Here is a 27816-nt window from a genome sequence, read left to right as displayed (position 1 = left end):
TGAAATGATTTAACATATTTTACTTATCTTTTACGAGGGCTATTCAGAAAGTAGGGTACGTTTCCATCTGACGCCGCTAGGCGCTCGCCGATCGCGTAATTTTGGTATGTGCGTGCTCTGCAGCTCAGTCGGCATCCATCTGTGACAGCGGGAACATCTCTGCGCGTCTGGTTTTTCCAATATTCGAATTTGAAATGTGCTCTGCAATCGAAAATCCCGCCATTTGTGACGTGCGGTCTATGATACGGTTTTTGTTGGCAAAAAACCTAAAACCTATAGAAATTTATCGTGAACTGCGCGAACTGTACGAAAACAACGTAATGAATGAATGTTCCGTCCAGAAATGGTGAGTTCTGTTTAAAAATGGCCGAACCAACGTTCATGATGAAGAGAAGAGTGGACGCCCGAGCATTGTGACTGACGATCTTGTCGCTAAAGTTGATGAAACGATTCGTGAAAACCGTCGCTTCACAATGACGGAGCTTTCGCTTTCTTTTGCACAAGTTTCACGGACTTTGTTGTTTGAAATTGTCAGTCAAAAGCTAGGCTACCACAAATTTTGTGCCGTATGGGTGCCTAAAATGCTTACAGAGCACTATAAAGAACAGCGAATCAGGGCAACGTTGACATTTCTGGAGGCCTACCACAAACATGGTGATTCATTACTGGATCAAATCATAACTGGTGACGAGACTTGGGTGAAACACGTCAACTGCGAGACAAAATTACAGTCCGTGGAGTGGGGGCACACAAGGTCCCCCCCCCCCCCCCCCCCCCCCAAAAAACCAAGAAAATGTTTGCAAACCTTGTCAGGAAGGAAGTTGATGGCGACAGTGTTTTGGGATAGGCAAGGTGTGCTTCTTATTGATTTTCTCGAACATGGAAAAACCATAAATTCTGCCCAGTACTGTCAAACTTTGCACAGCCTTAGAAGAGCAGTTCAAAACAAATGCAGAGGAAAGCTGACATCCAAAATTTTGTTTTTGCATGACAATGCCCGACCTCACACGGCAAACCGCACTAAAGAACTCTTTAATTCATTCAAATTAGAAAATTTCCCTCATCCACCCTCCAGCCCCGATCTTGCACCAAGCGACTTCCACTTGTTTCCCAAGATTAAGAACTGGCTTGCAACGCAGCGCTTTGATGATGATGCGGAACTCCAGGCGGGCGTGACCCACTGGCTGAAGTCTCAGGCGGCAGAATTTTATGACGAAGATCTTTCAAAACTTATCCGCTACTATAAATGCCTCAATGTGTTTTGTGAGTATGTGGAAAAGTAGTATGTCAGATGTATATAATGTATGTAATATAATATATGTATATAATAAAATGTATTTCTTGTACTTAGTTTTTTTTTAATACCAAAATGTTCCCTACTTTCTGAATAGCCCTTGTATATAAATGATTTCCATGAAAGATCTTTATAGTCCCAGATTAATTTCTAGTTTTGTATACTGAAGGCAAATTAGTGATTCTCATTATTTTAACAGTTAACATCCTCCTTTTTCATCAAACAAATAATTTAATTCAGTTTTAGTTACAATTTATTACTTTTGGCCACTGTGGTAAACATAACGACTGGCCCAAGGAAGCTCCTGCTCATAATTTTACAACTGAACTGATACTAAAACTCAACACAACTGCCTGCCAAAGATATTGCACTCATCAATGATAGTTGTATAGCCCATTGATTGTCCAGAAAAATGAATCGTTTCAAATAATTCATTCATAAATTAAGTTTTTTGTGCAAACAGTAAGTGCAAAGATGCAAATAAATAAAACTGAAATAACTTTTTCAAACATTATAAGTCTATATACTGACCAGAAAAAATTTTAATAAGTACCTATAGTTTGGATTTAACTAAAACACTTGCACAAGTGTTATTCACACAACTATTTCTTCAATCTGCAGTGATATAATTGAACTCCACATATGAAAATGACAAAATAAACAGATCAGTAGCATGTTGCGATTACAAATGAAGAGACTGATATCTGATGGAATGAAATCCCATACTCTCATAAACATTAAAACCACCACATGAACTTATTGTCCACAATTGAACTCCACATATGAAAATGACAAAATAAACAGATCAGTAGCATGTTGCGATTACAAATGAAGAGACTGATATCTGACGGAATGAAATCCCATACTCTCATAAACATTAAAACCACCACATAAACTTATTGTCCACTATGTACTCGTATTATGTAGCAGATGCACCATGAGTTATGGTGAGTGTTGCACCCAGACTGTCAGGTACTGTTTGGTATGAACTTGACCAGGAGGAAGGTAGCTTATTTTTAGGGTTCCTTCCTCACCCCACCACAATTTATCTTGTCTTGACATCTGGGATCTCATTTTGCCCATTATACTGACGTTCTTACAATACTACCAGGTTAAGGCATGTTTCTCACATGGCATGAGGTGTCCTTCAAGATGTTATACGGCTGTGGCTGGCATGATTGTCAAATGCATCCTGCAGAATTTGTACGTGGGGCATGATGTGGTCGTGACTAGTTTGCTCTGCATTAGAATTGATAGTCACAGGCCATTTAAAACAAGAGTTGAATGTTGCATGGAACACTGCATAATTGTCTTTGTGATTGTTCTCACTCACTCACATTGTTTTCCGTGAGTCTCATCATGCTGGAGACCCTTCATGGATTTGGAACAAATCAACTGAAAACATTAGCAGACAGGAGAAGCTACCATTAGTTACCATACTTACATGAAGTATAAAAACAAAAAAAATATTTCAAGCACTAATCTACTCACACTGATAATTATATGAATTAGCTACTTCTTGATTACTTAACCTACATATAATACAAGAAAAACAGCCACTGAACTTCTGCTTATAGATCTCAGCGGCTGATTTCATCTAATAATTCAAAGTAAGATCTGTTTAATAGAAACATTAGAGTTATAAAGGCTTTATGTCCCTAAGTCCAAACACCTTTTGATAAATTGTAGAAGTGGCTGATCTATTCTTTTACTTTATTTCTGAAAATCTGGATTTTTTTAATTTCCTGCATGATGGTCTTTTTATCACTAATATTTGCTAAAAATAGTGTTGATCACATAAATACTTTATTTAAACTGCTGATCGGTTTTGATCTGTTACATCTCTCTAGAGCAGCCTGCTCAGCCAGCCTAGCTCCTGCCGCCATCGTGGAGTAAGAGGTCTGAAGATGATCTAAGTACATTAAATAAAAAAAGTCACCAGTTTAACAGCATTACATCGATACTTGTACACATCCATATTCTCTGCACACATGACAAGTAATGTAAGAGAATCCAAGAGGGGCAGCAGCACCACAGCAACTGGCCTCCCATGGCACAGAGGCTAGCATAGGCTCTCCTGTTCCTTGGCAACCGAGTATTCGCTCACCGGCTGGCTTGTGTCTGGCCTCCACGCCATATGCTTTGAGTCCCTGGTTGCCTTAGGTTAGGGCAAAACTTTCACACTTTGACTTACTCTCTAGTGCTTTTTTTTCCTTTATTGTATTTCAATTCTCCATCGGGGCGGGCTGGCAGCAGCATATGCGTTGCTCTTCAGCCGAAAGACGTAGAACAAAACAATAGAAGACAGTTAAAAATATACAAAGGAGAGAATATGGTGAACATAGATATAAAAAAGGGGGAACATCATGGAAGGCAATGGACAAAAAAGGGGCGACTGCAAAATGGAGATAAAAACAGTAAAAAAGTAGCGCACACAAAAAACCACCCACTGCAACAATTACAAGAACACAAGGCACAGCATGACCGGAGCATAAAAGTATCGACGGATGGCGTAGCACATAACAACACACTGAAGTGAACCTCAAGGCAGCACACAACTAGGCCGATGACCACGCTGTCTGGTCTCCTTCCCCAAACAACCAACCAACCAGCACACAACTAAAATCACACCTCTTGACGCACAGGAGAAACAGCACTAAACACAACACTGATGTGGCACACTGACAATGATCAAAACAGAGGATCTGCCAGGCGCAAGGAGATGGGAGACTGGAAGAGGGGAGGGAGGGAGGGAAAGAGAGGGGGGAGATGGGCGAGGGGGGCGCGCTGAAGAGGGCCAGGTAGGGAGGGAGGGAGGTGGGAAGGAAAGAGGCAAGTATGGGGTGCAGGGTCTCCGGGGACAGAACTACATAAAGGTTATTCTATGAGATTTCGGGATTGCAGACGGATCATGTTGACTTCTTGCACAATATTTCGGCGGGTAACCGTTCAGTGTCAACCACTGCAAACTGCTAGTTCACGGTATAGCAAAAATTGGCGCGAGGATGCATGCGCATTGGCGGCCGTCACAGGAGCGCCCTCTATCGAAGTTCGCGCCCTCTGAAATCCTGTTCCATCTGTGGCACCCAGGCGCATGCATAAAGATGAAACTACATGTCCGTCCTCTTGTCGGAACGCGCGTTTGCTGCGCTAAAAGCAAACGTCAGATGTCTCCGGAAGTGTCATTATAGATAAAGTATTTCCTCTCAGAAGAAATTAAAGATATCAACGGGTCCCAAGCCTGTCCAGTTGAAAACCGCCGTCATGATTTGTAAGATCTCGAGCTAAACGTATTTCCACTGATTCTTTAATTACTGAATCTCAAAAGGACCTCACTATGGATCGTGTACACCTTCCGCAAACTCGATCCTCCTCACCCGCTTGTCTCGCCCATCCTCTCCCGCCCCCGCCCACTGCCACGCCTGTATTCCCACGTCCCACCCGGTCTCCATCTCTCCACCCTCCTTACCCTCTCCCAAGGTGGCTTCTGCCAGCTCCCCCTCCATGATGATGTCCTCCTCCCCTCCATCTACCCCTCCTATCAACTTTGATCCTCCCTCCCTCTTCCTGTGTCTGTTCCTTTGGGCACCATCCCTCCCTCCTTTCTCCCCACTCCTCCCCTCCCTGTCCCTCTACTCCTCCGCCCATCTCCTCAGCCATTGGCATCTTTGTTCTCCCCTCTCCACCCTCTCCACCCCCCCTCACCCTTCTTCCCCTCTTGGCAGGTCCCCGGGCTCGCACACGCTACATGGACTTTCGCGCGCCGGAGATCATCGCCATCAGTGTCTCGTGTGTGTGACGTCATTTTGTGTTTTTAGTGTCCGCCGTCACGCTTCTACGTTCACTTGTGCCGTCGGATTCATCAGTGTTATGTGCACCGTGTCAACGTGTTTTCAGTGTCGTTATCGTCGAATGTGAACGGCTCCGTGTTTTTTGTGTATCTGTGACCACTATTTTTTTGCCCGTCACTAGTGCATTCTGATTCTCCATTCTGTGTTCTGTTATTGTCAACACTATGGCTGAAGAGCGGCGTAGCATGCCGCTGACAGCCTACCTGATTGTTCAGGTATTAAAATAACAATAAAGGAAAAAAAAAAAGGATCTCGCTGGATCGAAAATTTTTGTGGCAGAATAATCCATAGATTGCCCTGTGGTCAAACAATGCTCATTTTTCTGTGGTACTCCCCCCCCCCCCCCCTTTATTCGTGCAACAGTGTGTTTATAGTGCGCCGAAGATCACCATCATTGTGTTAGTGTTTCTCTTCGTCTCAGTGCAATGGTGCTTCTTCGTCAGTGCTCCTACGTTCATGTGTTCAACCGTCTGTCTACTTTTGTGCACTGAGCTGATCTTCCCTGTGCAACCAGTGCCTTCTGTGAACGACTTCCTTTCTTTTTCATTTGTCTGCCTCCTGTTTTTATCCTACATGTACATCTGTTTTTATGTCTTCATGTTTCTTGTATTTTTGTTTCTGTGGCCGAAGAGCAGCGTGCTTAGGCAGCTGCCGGCATTCCTTTTTCAAAGGTATAAAGTAACAATAAAGATGAAAAACAATGCCCACCTATGGCCGACTTATTGGGCTGTGAAAGACAAGTGTAGCGCTCATGTTCAACGCACCTTACGGGCATTGTGCATAGCGCCTGACCCGTGTAAGCTTTGCCACATTGGTACGGAATTTTGTAAATCCTGGCCTACCGGCGACTCAGCCCGTCCTTTACTGAACCGAGGAGGGCACAAATATTCGCTGGTGGCTGGAAGATTACTTCAAGTTGATGTTGACTTAGGATCCTGCCTACTGTAGATGAAAGGTTGCCAACATATGGAAGGAATGCCGTGGACTTGAACAGCTCCTCATCGTCTTGATGCTGTGAGTAGTAGCGTCTCTTCCTCCTTAGTGCCGTACTAATATGATGTGGAGAGTAACTATCTTTGAACACCAACTGTAGGTGTTCTAGCTCCTTCGTAAGACTGTCTCAATCAGAAACAATTTGTGCGCGGTGTGGCAACTTTCTAAGGACGCCGGTAATTTGTGAAGGGTGATGGCAACTCGACACTTGCTTACGGTAGACGGAATGCCCTAATGACCCATCCACTTTCCTACTTACCAAGACGTCCAAAAATGGTAAGCAACCATCCTTCACCATTTCCGTCGTAAACTGGATGTTCTTGTGGATCTAATTCAGGTGTTGCAAGCAACGTGACAGTTTTTCTTCACCCTGGGGCCTCACTACGAAACTGTCACCTATATATCGCCAGAAGACTCTCGGTTTAAGTTCTGCCGAATCAAGTGCCCTTACCTCAGAGTCTTCCATTAAAAAGTTAGCTGCAGAGGGGAGAGGCGACTGCCCGTGGCAACACCGTCCGTTTGCTGAAAATATTCATTCTTGAATAGAAAGTACATTGAGGACAAGATATAATGAACAAGTGATGTTTTATCGGCCGTGAATTTATTGCTGATCAGTGACAAAGAATCCGTAAGACGAACCTTAGTGAAAAGTGAGATGACACTGAAGCTCACTAATAACTTAGTTTCATTGACTTGAAGTGACTTCAGTCTGTTGATAAAGTCAACAGAGTTGCGAACAAAAGGTCTCAGGAGAGAGGCAAGTTATATAGCCAAATCATACGTGGAGGTGTCGGTATTAGTAGCGATCGGCCGTAACGAAACTTCTTTTTTGTGAGTCTTCGGAAGACTATATGACCTGGGTGGCACAAAACATGAGGTCTTAATCTTTTGGCCACTTCTTGCGGAATAGAGGAAGAATTCAGTAGCGCTGACGTTTTCCTTTCAGTATGCCGGGAATACTTCAAGAATCACACAGGCAATGGCATTACATGTCGAGAGGTTGGACAAGCTACGCAACAATTGAGCGCGATTGTTCTCTGTGCTTTTTAGTCAAGTGTCGGGACAATGGCCTTATTCCGAAGTTTGCAAGAGTGCGACATTTTATCCAGACTGCCGCTGCAAATGTCTTTATCCGAAAGGCGAACCTAGCAGTACTGAATGATATGGCCTGCTTTACTCGCCGTTAATTGGACGCCATATCGTAACAGCTGTTTCATCTGCATATGGAGATTACATCCGGACTACCATCACTTTTCTGGGCATGGATCGACGGCGTGACTTGGGCAAAGTCGGACTGGGTCCATAGGGAGTCTACTTCAAGACAGTCTTCGAAGTTCTCTCGTCTGTCAGCAATGTTACCATAAGGGAATACTTTTTCACGCTGCGTTGTCATTTTAACGGATAAGGTTATTGACAACGTAACTCTGTCTGTGCGTGGGAAAGGATCACATTTAGCCCCTACGCCGAGAGTCCCGCCTCAAACTGCTTTTATTATTGCTATTGAGGAAGCTGTTAGATCTCTTCCTAGTGATGCTGCGGAAGAAATAAGACGTGAAACATGTCGCGCACTCACGAAAGCTCTGCCTCAGAAGAGCAACATTTTTGCCGTGGAAAGGCCACACTACAAAAGCTACGAGAAGTTTCTCACGCGGTGGTCTTACCAGCGGATAAAGGAAACGCCGCTGTGCTGTTGCCAAGTGAGGTTTATGAAAAGAAGATTTACAACTTGTTCAGTGAACCAGTGTATCGGAAGACTGACAAAGATCCCACAGGGGAAGTGGAAAGGAAAACGTCAGCGCTGCTGAATTCTTTCTCTATTTCGCAAGGAGTGACCAAAAGATTAAGACATAATGGTTTTGTGCCACCCGGGTTATATGGTCTTCCGAACATTCACAAAAAAGAGATTCCGTTATGGCCGATCGTCAGTAATATCGACGCCCCACATATGATTTGGTTATACATCTTGCCTCTCTACTGAGACCTTTTGTGGAAAAGTGCGCGCATCATGTTTGCAGCTCTGCTGACTTTATCAACAGACTGAAGTCACTTCAAGTCAATGAAACTAAGTTATTAGTGAGCTTCAATGTCATCTCACTTTTCACTAAGGTTCGTCTTACGGATTCTTTGTCACTGATCAGCAATAAATTCACGGCCGATAAAACATCACTTGTTCATTATATCTTTTCCTCAATGTACTTTCTATTCAAGAATGAATATTTTCAGCAAATGGACGGTGTTGCCATGGGCAATCCCCTCTCCCCTCTGGTAGCAAACTTTTTAATGGAAGACTCTGAGGAAAGGGCACTTGATTCGGCAGACCTTAAACCGAGAGTCTTCTGGCGATATGTAGATGACACTTTTGTAGTGTGGCCCACGGTGAAGAAGAACTAAAAAATGGCTCTGAGCACTATGGGACTTAACATCTTAGGTCACCAGTCCCCTAGAACTCAGAACTACTTAAACCTAACTAACCTAAGGACATCACACACATCCATGCCCGAGGCAGGATTCGAACCTGCGACCGTAGCAGGCGCGCGGTTCCGGACTGAAGCGCCTAGAACTGCTCGGTCACAGCTGCCGGCCCACATCATATTAGTACGGCACTAAGAAGGAAGAGACATGACTACCCACAATATCAAGAGGATAAGGAGCTGCTTAAGTCCAGGGCGTTCCTTTCACGTGTCGCCAACCTTTCGTCTACAGTAGGCAGGAACCTAAGTAAACATCAAGCTAAAGTAATCTTCCAGCCTCCGGCGAAGTATAGTGCCCTTCTCGGTTCAGTAAAGGACAAGCTGGGTCTCCAGAAGGCTAGGATTTACAAAATTCCTTGCCAGTGTGGCAAAGCTTACATAGGTCAGGGGACATGCACAGAGCACGTAAGGTGCGTAGAACATGAGCGCTACACTTGCCTTTCACAGTCCAATAAGTCGGCCATAAGCGATCATCGTATTTTGTTTTCTTTATTGGATTTCGATTGCCCCCTAGAGGAGGGGGCGTGCTGGCAGCAGCGTTATATGCCGCTCTGCAGCCTACAGAAAAGTTAAAAACAAAATTAGATGATATCATAAAAATAAAAACAGGCGATAATATGGTGACTGATTGAAACTGTAACAAGGCGAAAAATTGCCAAGAGAATATAAAAATAAAGCATCGGTGATGCTGATTGAAACACTTAGTAAATAGACAGGTACAATTAAAAGACACGGCAAGAGTCTGGTTTCTGTTCATAACAGTTTAAAAGCACACCTAGCGACAATATGGTGTCCATTCGCAACACTTACAGTGAACGCACAACACTGAACACACACTTAAAACAGCACTATAGAGGAGTCGTGGCAGCAGATGGGGGAGGGGGGGAGATCTGGACCGATGAGGGGAAAAAAAGGGGGAGGAGAGGAAAGGAAAAGGGGGGATGAAGGGAGAGGGCACAGAAAAAGGGGGATCAGTGCTGCGGACGCAAGAAATATGTGGGGAAGACAGTAGAGGGGAAAAAAAAGGACTTGGGGGGGGGGGGGAGGAATTGAGTCAAGGAATGGGTAGGGGGAGAGAGGATCCCGGGAAAAGGAGGAGAGGGGGGAGGGGAGGATCATAATTGATAGGAGGGATAAATGGAGGGAGAGAGGGCATCATCCAGGAGGGGAAGTTGATGGAAGCCACCTCGGGAAAGGAGATGAAGGGTGTAGAGGTGGAAGGTTGGGGGAACACAACTGTGAAGGCACGGGAGCTGCTGGGGGTTGGAGACGAAAGGAGCAACCAGGGGATGAGGATGATCAAGTCAGCGGGAGGTGTAGAGGATGCGGACATGTTCAAGAAAAAGGAGCAGATGGGGGAAAGGAATCAGGTCATAGAGGATCTGCGTGGGGGACGGGAGGTATATACAGAAGGCAAGGCGGAGTGCATGGTGCTCAAGGATCTGGAGGCACTTACAGAATTTTTTTTTTGGGGGGGGGGGGGGGAGTGGATATCAAGGCAGGACTGGCATAACAGAGGCTGGGATGTATTAAGAATTTGTAGGTGTGGAGCATGGTAGAGGGGTGCAACCCCCATGTCTGGCCAGAGAGGAGTTTCAGGAGATGGAGGCAGTTAAGGGCTTTGGATTGGCTAGAGCGGAGATGAAGGATCCGGGTGAAGTGGCTGTCAGTGGTGAGTCCTAGATAGGTGAGGGTGGGGGAGAGGCGGACAGGACGAGTGCAGATGGTAAGGGAAAAATCAAGTAGCCAAAAGGAGTGAGTGGTATGACCTACGATGATTGCCTGGATCTTGGAAGGATTGATTTTGAGGAGCAACTGGTTACACCATGTGGAAAAAAGGTCAAGGTGGTTCTGGAGAAGGCGTTGGGACCATTGAAGGAGCGAAGGCAAGGAAGGTGGTGTCATCAGTGTATTGCAGGAGATGGACCAGAGGGGGGGGGGGGGGGGCATATCTGCCGTGCACATGAGGTAGAGGAGAGGACAGAACCCTGGGGCACACCCATGGAGGGGTAGAAGGTGCAGGAATTGGCATTATGGATGGTAACATAGGAGGGGTGGTGGGGGAGGAAGGAGTCAATCAGATGAACATAGCTGATAGGAAGGGCATAGGTCAGGAGTTTATACAGGAGATCGGGATGCTATACACAGTCGTAGGCCTTTTAGAGGTCTAGGGAGACAAAAATGGTGGAGCGACGGAAGTTAAGCTGGAGGGAGAGGAGATGAGTGAGGCGTAGGAGTTGGTTATCGGCAGAGAAGGAAGGTCAAAAGCCCCATTGGGTGTTAGGGAGGAGGTGGTGTCGGTGGAGGTGGTGATGGATGTGCCGGGAAAGGATGGATTCCAAGAGCTTGCTGAACACTGAGATGAGATGTATAGGGCGATAGGAAGAGGCATCAGATGGAGGCATGTTTTGTTTCGAGAACATCAGAATACTGGAGGTTTTCCACAGGTCGAGAAACCAGTGTCAAGGATTACATTGTAGAGGGCTGCAAGGGCTACAAGGAAGGAGGGAGGGCGGTGTTTGGCGGTAGGTAACATGGTCGTGGCCGGGAGTGGTGTTGCATTTAGTGTGGAGTGTGAGGCTGATGTACTGTGTAGTGATGGGAGTGTTAAGTCCTGCCGGTGCTGTGTGGCCCAAGTACTGGAAGCTAGGAGCAAGGGGAGGAGTGGAGGTGTCTGTACATTCGATGACATTGGGGAAGAGCGAATAATCAAATTGGGGATCATCTGGAATGGAAAAGACATTAGACAGGTGGGAGGCAAAGTGGTTGACCTTACTGAGGTTGTCAGGAAAGGGATGGTCATGAAGAAGGAGAGGGTACTGTAAGGTAGGGCGGTTCCAAGTAAGGCAGTGGAAAGCAGACCAATACGTGGAAGAGTTTATTGGTAGTGTGGCCTTGAGCTGTGTGCATGTCTGTCGACAGGCACAGCGGGAGGAAGGATCCATAGAGGCAGCGGGATTCATGAAGGAGAAGGACGGCCTGTGGGGACAGGGCCGGGTGGTAAGGGTGGATGGCTTTGTTAGAGATATGAGTGGCGACAGTGTCAGACAAGGTCTGGTGGAGGAAGACAGCGGTTCAGGAGATGTCATCAGGAGTTTGGAGGGTAGGGTCGTGGCATTCGATCTGGGTGTGTGAGGAGTCCTGGTAGGCACCCCAGTTGGTGCGGGAATAGTCGTGGACAAGTTTAGGGGGAATTTCAGGGTGAGGAACGGGGTGTGGATGGCGACCTCCAGAGATAGTGAGGACAGGGGCATGGTCACTGCCAGTTAGGTCAAGGACATCCACAGTGACACGCCCAAGGATGTGGGGAGAGGCTAGGATCACGTTGGGAGTGGTGTTGGATTCAGGTCAGGTGTGTTGGGGGAGAGGAACCAAGTCTACCTGGACCAAGTCTCCCTGGAGGGTGGTGATAAACCAATCCCACCGCTGGAATTCGGCAGGAGCACAGCTGTGGATATTGAGGTCTGCGGCAATCACATAGGTGGAAAAGTTGCGGTCAATGTGGGCCAGGAAATCGTGCAGGATGGGGGTACGAGGGCAGATGTAGATGGTGGCACATGTGACAGTAAGGGTGGGGAAGAAGAGGCAGAGGGTGAGATGCTCAGCAGGATTGTTGAGAAGAGGTTGGGGCGGAACAGGGAAGTGCTTGAGGTGGCCAATAGCAACCCCGCCACACACCAGGGGGTTCAGGTTATCAGTGCAGTGGAGGGTGTATGGAGCTGTGGAGATGGAGATGTGGGGTTGGAGGAAGGTTTAATTTAGGATGAAGGCATCCACATGGTGTCGATGGAGGTTGTGGAGGAAGAGGAGTTTGTGGGTGGGCAGGGAGCGGATATTATGGTAAAGGATGCTGTAATGTTGTCGTGCCATGGTCGGGGAGATTTAGACGAGGGAGGTGAGGGGGGTGAAGGTGAAGTGGGCCCGGTTCTGGGAGTAGGTGGCATAGGTGGTGAGGTGGAAGATGGAACGGGCAGCAAGGACAATTTGGGAAAGGATGTGGGGGTGTTGGAATGGGTGGGTGTTTTGGAGAACTATGGTGACACAGCAGATGATGTCCTCTGTAGTAGGGGGATGGTGGAGCAAGTTGTTGGGGTGGATGGGATCATCAACAGGGTTGACAGGACGGTGAGCTCAGGGGTGATGGGAGGAGGTTTTGCTTTACATTTCGATGAGTAGGTAGGATACAGTTCGTTACAGGTATTACTGGAGGGGCGAGAGGCGAGGTTGGGGCAGTTCCTCAAGAAGTGGGCAGCTTTGCAGGGGGGGCAGGTAGGGAGGCTCTTACAGGTGGCAGTGACATGGTCATTGTACTTTTTAGGCAACGTTGTCAGCAATAGGATTGGAAGGGGGGGAGGGGTCCACTTTATGACATCTATTGTAGATTAGGGGTCCCTCTGTAAGAAGGCGGTCGATGGAGGAGGAGGATTTGGTGAAGAGGCGCATTAGGTAAGTCGGCCCGGCATCATTAAAGATGCGATGGGCCGAGCAGATTTCAGTGTCGGGATGGCAATTGAGTTCCGCCAACACCTCAGCCCCTGTGACCGTGGAGCTAAGCTTCATGATCACGGTGCTGAAGGTCTGCAGACGTCAGGGAGGTTGAGGTTGTCAGGGAGAGGATGGGGTGTGGTAGGGGATAAGGGTGGCTCGTGGGACAAATTGGATATGGGGCATTTTGGAGAGGAGATCGATGTGTAAGGAAGCATTGGGGGATTTAATGATGACCAAGTCCTTTCGAGGAATGGCAAGGGAGATGGGGACATTGGGAATGTATTTACAGATGGCCAGGAAAAGGGTGTGGACATCGAGGAATTGAGGGCCAGGGTTGGAGAGGACGAAGGCGTGGGTAGAAGGGGTTGTAGGGGTGGGGGCTGGGGCCGCATCCATGGGGGTGGGCAGGTCGCGGGGATCAGGATTTTTGTTTGTGGAGATGGTGGGGGTGGGGTCATAATTAGGGCGTTTAACAGGTATCTCAGATAGGCAGGGTGGGGAGGGGGCTGGAGGATGGGTTGCAGGGTGAGGTGGTGGGGGGCAGGTCCTCCCTGAGGGGCAGGTGATGCAGGGGGCAGGGGCATGGGTGTCACAGAGACTGTGGCACAGTGGGTGGAAATCCATGCTGGCTCGGAGCCTGTCATAGGAGGTGTAGTAACCAGTGGGAAGTCTAAAGATGGCAATGGGGCAACAGCTAAGGGTGAGGGAGAATCATAGGAAGTGACAGCCAAAAACGGTGCAGGAGTGGGGTGGACATGGAGGGAAGGATGGGGATGGGGGCAGCGCATGAGTTCCATGTGATGGTGGTTGGAGCACCTGAGGGGGAGGTGACAATGAGAGCAGCTGAGGGGGAGGTGACAATGAAGGAGGTGGTGGGTTGGGACATGGTGGTGGTGTGCAAGAGGGGGGTGAAGACAGTGGTGATGGCAATGGTGGCAGTGGTGGTGGTGAAGGATGGCAGTGGTGGTTACGGCAGCAGCAGGGAGGGAGCCTTCAGCAAGGGGGAGTGGCAGCCTCTCCGGCAGGCAGTGAAGGTGGTCTGGGCAGCGGCTGTACGACAACAGCAAAAGGGGGTGGTCCAGAATCCTCAGCTGGTGGTGGTGGCGGCAGCAGAAGTGGTGAGCCCCGGACGGTGGCGGCAAGCTCAGGGCGATGGCTAACAGGCAGGCAGGCAGACGGATGTACAAAAATAGGGGCAGCGGCCGACATACAGATGGACGGATGGTGGACGGCGGTGAACACCGGGCGGTGGTGACGGTGGACAGAGGACAGTGGCCGGCAGGCAATCAGACAGACAGCAACACTGATAGCAAAAGGTGTTACGTAACCTTAGATTATTCCCTGAGGGTAGCCCAGACACTATAATCTGTAGACTTCGAAGGATGTGTATCATCGTATTACCACAGGGCACTCTATGGATTATTCTGCCACAAACATTTTCACCCCAGCGAGATCCTTTGGGGATTCAGTAACTAAAGAATCTGTGGAAAAACATTTAGCATGAGATTGTGACAGCAGTTTTCAACTGGACAAGGCTTGGGACTCATTGCTGTCGTTAATTTCTTCTGAGAGGAAACATTTTATCCATAATGACATGCCTGGCAACATCTGATGTTGTTTTTAACACTGCAGATGTGGGTTCTGACAGAGGGCAAACATGATTCGTCTTTATGCATGCACCTGGGTGCCACAGATGGAACAGTATTTGCAGATGGCACGGACTTTGATAGAGGACGCTTCTGTGACTGCCGCCAAAGTACATGCATCTTCATGCCATGAAATGAACAACAATATACTCAAATGGTGGTGTGTTCATTTAAGAATTTGTGTATAACTGTTGCTCAGCAACATTAAAATCTGTTTAAACATGTCATACAATGCTATGCACCCTCTTCATAGCTCTTCACAGTGATTATCAGAGTGGTCATGTAGCTGTTGAGCAGGGGTAAATTCAGAGTAGGAAAATACGAAATTTGGTGCCCTGCAAGTCCAGTGCTTGGTCCACTCCATTACGTGACGTACATAATATCACATGGGACATTTCAGAACACTTCAAAAACTGTTATGTTCACTGTTGACATTAGTTTATTGATAAAGGGTCCAAATATAGCTAGGTAATAATGGGAGAGGCTTCCAACTGCTTCACAGCAAGCAGTTTAACCCATAATCTTACAAAGAGTCACATTATGTGATTCCAAGCAAATAAAACTGACTTAAAGGTGCCAGAAGTAGAGAAAAATGGTCAAACAATGGATGAGGATCCATGTGTGAATACTAGGTATCTAATTGATAATAAACTGATATTGCACCAGCGCATGTAAAAGTCAAGCAAAAAAAACACAGTATGCCACTTTGGATTTGATGTCTCTCTCATTATGTTGACTGTCTGAAGGGATTCCTAGCATACTTTCAGTCAGTATTTTGTGTGTAAAATTGATAACTGAACAACTTTCAGAAAACTCTTCAAAGACCTAGAAATTCTTTCATGTGTGTCCTAATATGTTTTTCTTGTAATGGCATTTGTGGTTAATAACAACAGTGCATTTAGAGTGAACCCCAACAGTCTTGCCATAATGGTAACATGAGTTCCTGTCAGATCACTGAAGTGAAGCACTGTCGGGCTTGGCTGCATTTGGATGGTTCACCGTCTGGGTCTGCAAGTGCTGTTAGCAAGCGGGGTGGACTCAGCCCTCATGAGATCAGTTGAGGAGCTACCTGATTAAGAAGTAGCGACTCCAGTCATGAAAACTGACAATGTCCATGGGAATGGCGTGCTGACGACATGCCCTTCCACCTCCGCATCCAGTGATGCCTATCAGCTGGGTATGATACAGTGGTTAGTTGGTACCTTTGGGCCTTTGAGGCCTGTCTGGACAGAGTTAATTATTTAAAATGAACAGAAATTTCACAGCAACAGTACTAAAATTAAAGATTATTTCCATATAGACCTTGCATATGTACATAGGCTTCTGGTTCAAAAGTTAATAACAGGTCGCTAATAGACATCAGGCAGGACACTGGAAATTTCCATATATTCAAATGCATAGTATAATAAAAGCTCATTAGCCAATCCTTCTTTGGTTTATAGACTATTTAGTCTCATGAATGAAAATTCCTCATCGCTCTAATGTTTATATTAAATAAATATTGACTTTGCCAGTATACAGACAGTTGATAATGGTCTGTGCAAAGCCACATAAATGCATTGTTTGAAGTGATAAATAGGAACAGCAACTGAGTAACAGAAGAGGAGGAGTAAGTGGAATTTTTGAAAGTAACTGTTTTCGTCCTCATATTCACACACAAACAAAAATCTGCAACACCAAGGAGGAGTTGACATAAAGGGAAGTTGGTAGGCCTTTTTCTTTATCTGGAAGATGATATCTATTATTCCAATTGTGCACAGGTCACATAGAAGTGGCATTACTAGCTCCATATGAGGATTAAAATCAGGTTTGCTTTAAATATACACTGTAAAGGTCATGAGCATTAGTTAACTTTCAGATTGGATGGGGTAAATGATGTTAATCAAGAATGCCTTTAAGGTAACAAAGCCGCCATTATTAGCACCTCACTGAATTTGAATGAGGTCATGTAATAGGGCTATCAGAAGCTGGATGTTTCTTCTGTAATATGGAAGAAAGTCTTAGTGGGAATGTAGCCACTGTACATGATTGCTGGCAGCATGGTCATGAGAATGTGTTGTCACAAGAAGACCATGCTCCCGGTGGCCACATGGACTACTGAGAGGGAAGAGCATCGTGTTTTGTGTATGGCTCAGGTGGATTGTAATGCATCCACAGCAGCAATATGAACAACAATTGGCACCACAGTAATACAACAAACTCTTACAAATAGGGTACTTCAGGGACACTTCTGAGCCATGCTCGGTTTAGCAATGCATTCCGCTAACAACAAACCCCTGCCATTTCTGACTTCAGTGGTGTCAAGTTACTGCTCATTGGAGGGCATGGTGGAAATCTGTTGTGTTTTTTGATGAAAGATGGTTCTGCCTCAGTGCCAGTAAAGGTCATGTGTTGGTTAGAAGAAGGCCAGGAGAGGGCCTGCAATTAACCTGTGTGCATGCTAGACACACTAGACCTACACATGGAGTTATGGTGTGGGGTATGATTTCATATGACAGCAGAAGCTCTCTCGTGGTTATCCCATGCTCCCTGACAGCAAATTTGTATGTCAGTCTGGTTATTTGACATGCTGTGCTGCCATTTATGAACAGCATTTCAGAGCACGTTTTCCAGCAGATAGCATTTGCCCACATACCGCTGTTGTTGTAACCTGAAATGCTCTACAGAGTATCATTTTGTTTCCTTGGCTTGTTTGGTCACCAGATCTGTCTCCAGTCAAGCATATATGGGATACCATTGGATGACAACTCCAGCATCATCAATAACCAACATTAACGACCCATGTATTGACCGACCAAGTGCAACAGGCATGGAACTCCATCACACAAGCTGACATCCGGCACATGTACAACACAATGCATCGACATCTGCATGCGTGCATGAAACATTTTGGTGGTTATTAATCTACCAGAATTTCTCATTTATAATGGCTTATATTGTACTTACATTAACATATCATCTTGCAATGTAAATCACTTAAATATGTTACCTAGACAAATGTATTCCCAAAATTTCATTAATTATTTTTTAGTGTTATGGTTTTTTTCCATCAGTGTATATCTACATCTAGATCTACATCTACATGATTACTCTGCAATTCACATTTAAGTGCTTGGCAGAGGGTTCATCGTACCACAATCATACTATCTCCCTACCATTCCACTCCCGAACAGCGCACAGGAAAAACGAACACCTAAACCTTTCTGTTCGAGCTCTGATTTCTCTTATTTTATTTTGATGATCATTCCTACCTATGTAGGTTGGGCTCAACAAAATATTTTCGCATTGGGAAGAGAAAGTTGGTGACTGAAATTTCGTAAATAGATCTCGCCACGACGAGAAACGTCTTTGCTTTAGTGACTTGCATCCCAACTTTCGTATCATATCTGCCACACTCTCTCCCCTATTACGTGATAATACAAAACAAGCTGCCCTTTTTTGCACCCTTTCGATGTCCTCCGTCAATCCCACCTGGTAAGGATCCCACTCCGCGCAGCAATATTGTAACAGAGGACGAATGAGTGTAGTGTAAGCTGTCTCTTTAGTGGACTTGTTGCATCTTCTAAGTGTCCTGCCAATGAAATGCAACCTTTGGCTCACCTTCCCCACAATATTATCTATGTGGTCTTTCCAACCGAAGTTGTTCGTAATTTTAACACCCAGGTACTTAGTTGAATTGTCAGCCTTGAGAATTGTACTATTTATCGAGTAATCGAATTCCAATGGATTTCTTTTGGAACTCATGTGGATCACCTCACACTTTTCGTTATTTAGCGTCAACTGCCACCTGCCACACCATACAGCAATCTTTTCTAAATCGCTTTGCAACTGATACTGGCCTTCGGATGACCTTACTAGATGGTAAATTACAGTATCATCTGTGAACAACCTAAGAGAACTGCTCAGATTGTCACCCAGGTCATCTACAAAGATCAGGAACAGCAGAGGTCCCAGGACGCTTCCCTGGGGAACACCTGATATCACTTCAGTTTTACTCGATGATTTGCCGTCTATTACTACAAACTGCAACCTTCCTGACAGGAAATCACAAATCCAGTCGCACAACTGAGACGATACCCCATAGGCCCGCAGCTTGATTAAAAGTCACTTGTGAGGAACGGTGTCAAAAGCTTTCCGGAAATCTAGAAATACGGAATCAACTTGAGATCCCCTGTCGATAGCGGCCATTACTTTGTGCGAATAAAGAGCTAGCTGCATTGCACAAGAACGATGTTTTCTGAAACCATGCTGATTATGTATCAATAGATCATTCCCTTTGAGGTGATTCATAATGTTTGAATACAGTATATGCTCCGAAACCCTATTGCAAACCGACCGACGTCAATGATATAGGTCTGTAGTTCGATGGATTACTCCTACTACCCTTCTTAAACACTGGTGCGACCTGTGCAATTTTCCAGTCTGTAGGTACAGATCTATCGGTCTGGAATATTCCATTCATCTTCCCTGGTGAAGGAATTTCGGAAAACTGCATTCAATAACCCCACTTTAGCGGCACAGTCATCGGTAACAGTACCATCGGCACTGCACAGCGAAGGTATTGACTGCGTCTTGCTGCTTGTGTACTTTACATACGACCAGAATTTCTTCAGATTTTCTATCACATTTCGAGACAATGTTTCGTTGTGGGACATATTAAAGGCATCTCGCATTGAAGTCCGTGCCAAATTTCGCGCGTCTGTAAATTTTAGCCAATCTTCGGGATTTGGCGTTCTTCTGAACTTCGCATGCTTTATATAAACATATATAATGTAATTTAGTACTAATATCAATAGGTATCAGTATGCCCATATTATCAATAGTCATAATTTGTTGTTGATATATGACATACTTTACAGAAACACTGGCTCCTCCTACCTATTAATGTATGAGGGCGTAATGAAAAGTAATATCTCTGAAATTTTTATTCTTTGCTCATTACTGGTTGAGGTATTACATATCATGCATATTACTTGGTCAACTTCCCTGCTTCAGAGAAGCAAGTTGCATGCCTCTGCTGTAGAAGTGTAATATGTGACATGGTGGTGTTCCATCTTGGTCCATTGCTTTTTCTTGTGTACATTATTCACCCCTCATCTGTTACACTGCCAGATGCTAAATTTGTTTTGTTTGTAGATGATACATCCAGTACAGATTGAGAAATAGCTGCTAATCAAATTTTCACTGACATTAATAAGTGGTTTAAAGCTAATTCACTGTCATTAAACTTAGAGAAGACCCACTATATGCACTTCAGAACCTGTAAGAGATTTCCTTCCAGCATGTGAATAACATATCAAGACATGCAGATCGAAGAGGTTGACAGTATTAAATTTCTGGGATCGACAATAAATTCAGCTGGGAAGGGCATACCACAAAATTGCTTAAGTGCCTAAACAAGTCTGTATTTGCAGTGAGAATGATGTCAGATGTAAGAGATATAAAGATTAAAAAAATTCGCATACTTCACTTACTTTCATTCTATTATGTCATATGGGATCATTTTCTGGGGCAACTCATCAAACTGAGCAAAAGTTTTTAGAGTGCAAAAGTGTGTGATAAGAATAATTTTTGGTGTAAATTCAAGAACATCATGTAGAAACCTGTCCAAGGAAATTTTTATTCTAACCACTGCTTCTCAGTATATTTATTCCTTAATGAAATTTGTTGCAAGTAATACATCTCTATTTCCTATCAATAGCTCAATATCTAGTATCAATATTAGAAATAAGAACAATCCACATAAAGACCTAAAATCACTTTCCCTGCTGCAAAAAGGGTCAAATTTTCAGGAACACACATTTTCAATAAATTGCCAGCAACCATTAAAAACTAGGTTTCAGATAAAGCATGGTTTACACAGAGTTTGAAAGATTTTTTGATAGGCAACTCCTTCTGCTCTATAGATGAACACCTTAACAGAGACTGTTAAGCCAGCTTAAGTAAAAATGTCTGATAGATTTCAGTTTTGACAGCACTTTGTCACAACAGTCAAGATTAGGTGTCTTGTGTATGATAAATTTATTAATAGTGCATAACTATGTTACATTCTGACAGTGTGTTAATTCTGTAAACATTAATGTTCCAGGTTACCACATTGTATTCACCTATTTCAACAATCTCCTGACAGATAAACAGGGTAGTAAGTCTTATATTCAAATGTTTTATGTTTCTATGTTGTACTTTCTGACATGTTTCACACCCATGAGAATCACCTCATTTCTTGGGTCTATGAAACAAAAACTGAATCTAATCTAACCTAATCTGCACTCTGAGACCCTCATAAAACTGAAAACATGAATTCTCCTTCAGGCTGACAATGCCAGACCACACATGAGCGCTGCAAAATCTGGAACAACCTGGCGCCTTTGGTTCACTGCCATTAAGCATCCTCCATTCACTCCTGACTCAGCCCCATTGATTTTCTTCTGTTTTCAAAACTTAAAGAACTTTGAAGACCTCACTTTGATAGTGAAGAGGCAGTGCAAGCAGATATGAGGTTATGGCTCCCATCAACAAAGCTGAACAGTCTACAGTGATGGTATCAACAAACCGGTCTCTCGTCGGAGAAATGTGTTGGTCGCCAGGGTGTCTGTGTTGAGAAATGAATATGTAGACGTGAAGAACAAAGGCGTAGCATCTTAATAAAGTTTGTTTTGTTTAAAACGCTGTAAGAGTTTTCACATAAAAAATTCAGAGGCATTACTTTTCAGCACACCCTTGTATAACTTGACTCCTCTCACATTTCTGAAGGCTCTTCTCCATGGTGGAAGAATGACTAAATGAAAGAAAAAAACCTTTCATATACTAATATGCCATGTCAAGCAGTCTCATTTCGTTCGTCTTGATGTAGTATTTTTTTGTTGGTTTTAGAAAACTTTTATGCAATAATTGTTGCCATTATGTACGTATTTGCATGTACACAAATTTAGCTATTAAATTTGTTTATCGAGAAGTGTATTGTTGAAACTCAGATTCATTGTATTCCCGATTCTGCAATTAGTAATGAGCATTAGTCTTGCTAGACAGCAAAATGTTGGTGAATGTGTGCATTTATTCATCAGTTGTGCTGCTTACCTACTATGCACAGGTCTGTGAACCATATGCAATGAGTCTGGCTATTTATGTTGTCGAGGTAGCCCAACCAATTTACCCATGCAGATACTCAAAGATACAATGACAAATCAGTAGTATGTTTGCAGATTAGGTTAACGTAACTGCCACCAAATGTAGAATGTTAGAGTTTGATCAGATTCCAACAATTCTGATCTTGTTAATTGTATCATTATTATGTGGTATCACAGTATTGTAATAGCTTCTAGGATGAGTCTCGCTTATTTTTCTATTTTGAGACTAAGTTCAATTTATTTACCTCTTTCATGTGGCCAGTGCTTGTGTTTGAATAGTATCAATTGAGTTTTAGAGCTAATTGGCTTTATCATTCATAGGTTCATCTAACTTTTCACTTTGGTGGTATAGCATGGGGCTAACTCTTGGGCAACTTTTGTTGTTTCTTCTTTGCAACAATACGTGCTGTTGCACACACATGTAGGGATAGAGTCCCACATCACCTCATCAGTGAAGGAAATTTGACCGATTTGCATTACATATATGTTTTTCAGTGTTCTTGAATGAGGTGTATATATCTTCCCTTCATTAATCTTCACGTCTAAGACATTGTGTGCTCTTTGTATGTCAGGAACTGCATGTCAAATTTATAAAATCAAAATGAAGTGGCCAAAACAGTAGAATACTTTAAAAATTTTGTTTGTTGCACCCCAAACTGGTGCAGGTTCAGGACCTAAAACTTGGCATACCATTGACTTGCCAAGGCTGCTACCACTGTTGCTTGTATACCTTGTAATGATCATGGTAAGAGAACATACATTGTTTTAAACAGGCTTGTAAAAGTTTAAAGTTAAAATTTGTTCAGTTTTAGAGAAAAGGTTACAGAATTTAGTTCTATATTTTGTTACAAAATTTATATAATAGTTAACATACCAAAATATTATGATCATTATGTCCAAATTACATGAAATACCTTTTTACAACAATGTCTGAATTACTTTTCTTAATAACTTTTTAAATGCAAATTTGATTGTGATACTAACATGAATCCTGCATCTTTATGAATAGCTGCATAATAATTGCTATCAGTTTTCTATATAGGAATTTTGTAGATCGTAGTTCAGATATTTGTTTACAGTAGTTTTTACATATTTTCTGTTACTGATTAGATATCATAAAATATTTATTGTACTCCATCTTAGTTACACTTTTGTACCCCAGTTTCATCAATACAGCAAATTAACAATATTACAAAGCATAGTTATAGCTTTGCACAATCTTGAGTAGAGTATGTAACATAACATTGGATATATTAAAATAACCAGAATCACAGTTTTCATTAAATGTCTCCAAATTCTTCTACTTTACATACTGCACCTGAGGCAACTATTACTGTTGAAGCATAACAATGCCAGGAGGGAGATAGCAATCTTAATGTAACACAATGAATAAAAAAATTTTAATATAAAAACTTTCAGTTCATAGATCACAATTTTTTTTATACAATTAAATCATGATGACTAGTTTTGGTTGCTTTTTCTTCAGATTGTCCAAATCATAAAAATGAGTTGAATATGCACTCCAAAGTATCAGCAGCAGCAACTGTCATCCAGTGACATGCATTATGTGCCAACAAGACTAGGACTGTGCACAGTTAAAAGTTTCATGAAGTGTTAGCCAGATTGTAAACCAAAATCTTGCAAGATATGGGTAATAAAGGAGAAAAATGGCCAGTTACATAAGTAAACTTTGCATCAAATATCTAGTATACGCAATTGTACAGCAATACTATAGTGAGGAAAAAGAGACAGTGGATGCTTTTCTCACTATAATGTCTGCTATACAATTGAATGTAATGGGTGTTTGATAAAATTTCTAATTATACAACTGACCATTTTTCTTCTTTATTGCCTTCATCTTGTAAGATTATGGTTTACAACCTGACTTGGTCTTAATGAAGTTTTTAACTACATACTGTGAAACAACAGAAAGTTGAGGTAGGAGTATCAACAGTATTATGAAAAGGCTAGATTGCTACTAAATTTTAAAGATGACATGTTGGTTAAAGACAGGCACAATGAAAAGACCCAGGTTCAAGAGCTGCCCTATCCACCTACCCAGCACTTCCTATTCCAGGTCTGTCAATGGCTTATCCTACCCCATCAGAGGCTGGACTACCTGTGAAAGCAGCCACGTCATATACCAGCTCTCCTACATTCACTGCACAGCTTTTTGTATTGGTGTGACTGCCAATCAACTGTCCACCAGGATGAATGGCTAATGCCAAACTGCAACCAAGAACAAAGTGGATCACTCTGTTACACAGAATGTTGCTTCACAGCCTGGCCACCAGCTTTTCTGAACTGTGCAGACTGGGAGTTATCCTTACAACACATTCTCCACTCTCGATATTATCCTGGCCTCAACCTACAGTAACCTACTGTTCCCACACCCTCCACCCAACAGTTTCTGCCCTCTGTCTTCTATACCTTCAACCAGTTCACATCCCCTCCCTCAGCACACAGCCTCCTGATGACACTGTGCCTGGCAGCCTTGCCCGGCTTCTGTCTAGTCGCTGTGCTCTCTACCAGACAGTGCTAACTCCTCTTCCTTCACCCATACCCTACTATCCTTCTCCCTTCCCCACCCCACTCTGGATTGCTGCTGCCCCTAGATGAGACACCATTGCACTCTGGTCAGAAAGGCCCGAGATAGAGGTCGTGTGTGTGTGAGGTGTGCTTGCTTGTGTGAATGTGTGTGCATTTTCTTTTCTGAAGGAGGCTCTGGCCGAAGCTAAATGTGTAACAATCTTGTTGTGCTTGTGCACAACTCAATAAGTCATCTTTATGGAGACCATCAATCTATCTTTCCATAATTTTGTTTTAAGTACATATTGTCCTAGCCTTCTTGGCCCACAATATGAATGCATGTCATTGCATAACTGTTGCTAATGATGATGTTTCTCAGTGCATATTCAACTCATTTTTATGAGCTGAATGATGTGAAGATTACTGTAGCAAGCAGCTGAAACTAGGCATCACACTTTAATTGTACAATGAAAATTTGCAGTGCAGGCAGTAAAAGATTTTTGTATTAAAAAATTTTTATTTGGTAAACTATTACTCCATTTGAGAAATACTTCTGCAGATTGTTCCAGTGCACACTTGCAGCACTATTTATTGCTTTGACTTTTCTAGAAGTGCTGTCACACAAGGAGTATCTAAAAGAACAGTCGATAACCTACCAACTTGTTATGATGTTGATTTGTTACAGTACACACCTTACTATTGTTGTTTCGAGTACAGCAATAAGTGGCATAGCATTGGCAAAGAGTGTTCATATATCAGCAGTACAGTCTCTGACCGCTGTCACAGTGACGAATCATGCAGTATTAATGAGAATGTTGATATTAAATATAGATGAATGTGATGAGAGCACATAAGGTGCTGACTAGTAATTCTATCAGTTTTTTGCTTACCAATATTTAAATTAAATATTGTATTATGTATATTCTTCCATATAATTTCTTTTCCAGTGTATTTTATAGTTAGTTCCAAACAAAATGTGATGTAACAAGACTGCAAGATTCTCCTCTCTTACATATGTCTGCTTGTTTCAGTACAACTGGGTGTGCGCAGATCAATGGAAACCTACTGTCATTAAAACTACTTACTGGTTGAGTGCTGCTGGAGGTAGTGTCATATGGATGATCATTGGAAACAGGTAGCATCTCATAATCAACTTATTACTTTTATTACTTTGCTTTATGTATAGTTTTGTGCAAATTATAATTTTCCTGCTGAGATTAGGCATTAGAGAGCCCTAGTCCCAAATCATATGTCATATAGAATCAAATCACTGTACTCAACAACCTTCGAAATTGAAGTTAATAGCTTCGTTTCAGTAGAATATAAGGTATCCAATATATTGCCGGATTAAGGCAACACAAGCCTTAGCTTGTGGTGCCCAGCTGAGAGGGGTACCAGAGATGCCAAAACTTTAAGATTTCTATACTGAACATATCACAATTAGTGGTGGCCATTTGGGGCACCAAGCTGAGAGGGTCACGAGCGGTGCCCAAGTGTAAGACCTGTATACAAGGCAAAAGTGTGCCAAACAATAACTCATTTGTGCAGAAAAATGTTCTCAAACTGGCCCAGCCCACTCAGTTACAAGTACATGCAAAATCGGGAGATTCATGACTTCTGTGCCCACCGTAGTAGCAAAGAGCACAAGGTAGAAAGTTACTAACCTGCAAAGAGATGGATGAATATCAGTTACATTATGTTTTCATCATGTTGATATATATGACACAATACTGTAAATGAAGTGTCAGCTAGTTTGTGAATTATTTTTGTTGATAGAGATTCCTCAAGAAGTCACATTATTCGAGCTGGACTACCATGCTGTCTCAAAATTCTATGGTTTTAACGATTTATCCTCTATAGAAATTCATCCAAAGTTGGTGAAGGGTTATAAGAAGGCTGTTCCTTCATTCCCAATGTTTAAAAAAACAATGGCCTCAGTCCAACTATGGCCCAGCTCTCCTGAAGATGATACATGGGATGACATTCCAAACTAGCTTTCACACATGAAAATATCATTTAATTTCACAATATAGTATTGGAGAACTGTTAATTAAGGATGTATGAAATAGCTGAAAAAAGAGAATGGTACATCTCATAAGAAGAATTAATCCTGGGAAACCTATGAGCCAAGTGGGTCCACCCTGAAAATATCAATTCATTTCACAATATAGTATTGGAGAACTGTTGATCAGAGATGTATGAAGAAGCCGAAGGAAGAGAAAGGTACATTTTATAAGATTGATTGTTTGATTTGATGGAGGGGACCAAACAGTGAGGCCATCAGTCCCATCGGATTAGGGAAGGATAGGGAAGGAAGTAGGCTGTGCCCTTTCAAAGGAACCATCCCAGAATTCACCTGAAGTGATTTAGAGAAATCTTGGAAAACCTGAATCTGGATGGCTGGATGCAGGTTTGAACTATTGTTCTCCTGAATGTGAGTCCAGCATGCTAACCACTGCGCCACCTTGCTCGGTACATTTAATGTTGTTGTGGTCTTCAGTCCTGAGACTGGTTTGATGCAGCTCTCCATGCTACTCTATCCTGTGCAAGCTTCTTCATCTCCTAGTACCTACTGCAACCTACATCCTTCTGAATCTGTTTAGTGTATTCATCTCTCGGTCTCCCTCTACGATTTTCACCCTCCACGCTGCCCTCCAATACTAAATTGGTGATCCCTTGATGCCTCAGAACATGTCCTACCAACTGATCCCTTCTTCTAGTCAAGTTGTGCCACAAACTTCTCTTCTCCCCAATCCTATTCAATACCTCCTCATTAGTTACGTTATCTACCCACCTTATCTTCAGCATTCTTCTGCACCACATTTCGAAAGCTTCTATTCTCTTCTTGTCCAAACTAGTTATCGTCCATGTTTCACTTCCATACATGGCTAAACTCCATACAAATACTTTCAGAAACGACTTCCTGACACTTAAATCTATACTCGATGTTCTTCAGAAATGATTTCCTTGCCATTGCCAGTCTACATTTTATATCCTCTCTACTTCGACCATCATCAGTTATTTTACTCCCTAAATAGCAAAACTCCTTTACTACTTTAAGTGTCTCATTTCCTAATCTAATTCCCTCAGCATCACCCGATTTAATTTGACTACATTCCATTATCCTCGTTTGCTTTTGTTGATGTTCATCTTATATCCTCCTTTCAAGACACTGTCCATTCCGTTCAACTGCTCTTCCAAGTCCTTTGCTGTCTCTGACAGAATTACAATGTCATCGGCGAACCTCAAAGTTTTTACTTCTTCTCCATGAATTTTAATACCTACTCCGAATTTTTCTTTTGTTTCCTTTACTGCTTGTTCAATATACAGATTGAATAACATCGGGAAGAGGCTACAACCCTGTTTCACTCCTTTCCCAACCACTGCTTCCCTTTCATGCCCCTCGACTCTTATAAC

At 43.3% G+C, this 27816-nt stretch overlaps 1 protein-coding gene across 1 annotated transcript in view; it reads left to right on the top strand.

Moving 5' to 3' along the window:
• The window catches only part of LOC124619473 (solute carrier family 22 member 1-like), a 264507-nt gene that overhangs the window by 153096 nt on the left and 83595 nt on the right, over positions 1-27816 (top strand). Inside the window, exon 4 of the mRNA XM_047145879.1 lies at positions 25431-25534. Coding sequence (XP_047001835.1) covers positions 25431-25534 — 104 coding nt within the window. The remainder of the gene's footprint in view (positions 1-25430; positions 25535-27816) is intronic.

Source organism: Schistocerca americana, chromosome 6, assembly GCF_021461395.2.
Source record: "Schistocerca americana isolate TAMUIC-IGC-003095 chromosome 6, iqSchAmer2.1, whole genome shotgun sequence".
Taxonomy (NCBI): domain Eukaryota; kingdom Metazoa; phylum Arthropoda; class Insecta; order Orthoptera; family Acrididae; genus Schistocerca; species Schistocerca americana.
This window is presented reverse-complemented; position numbering and strand designations above follow the sequence as displayed.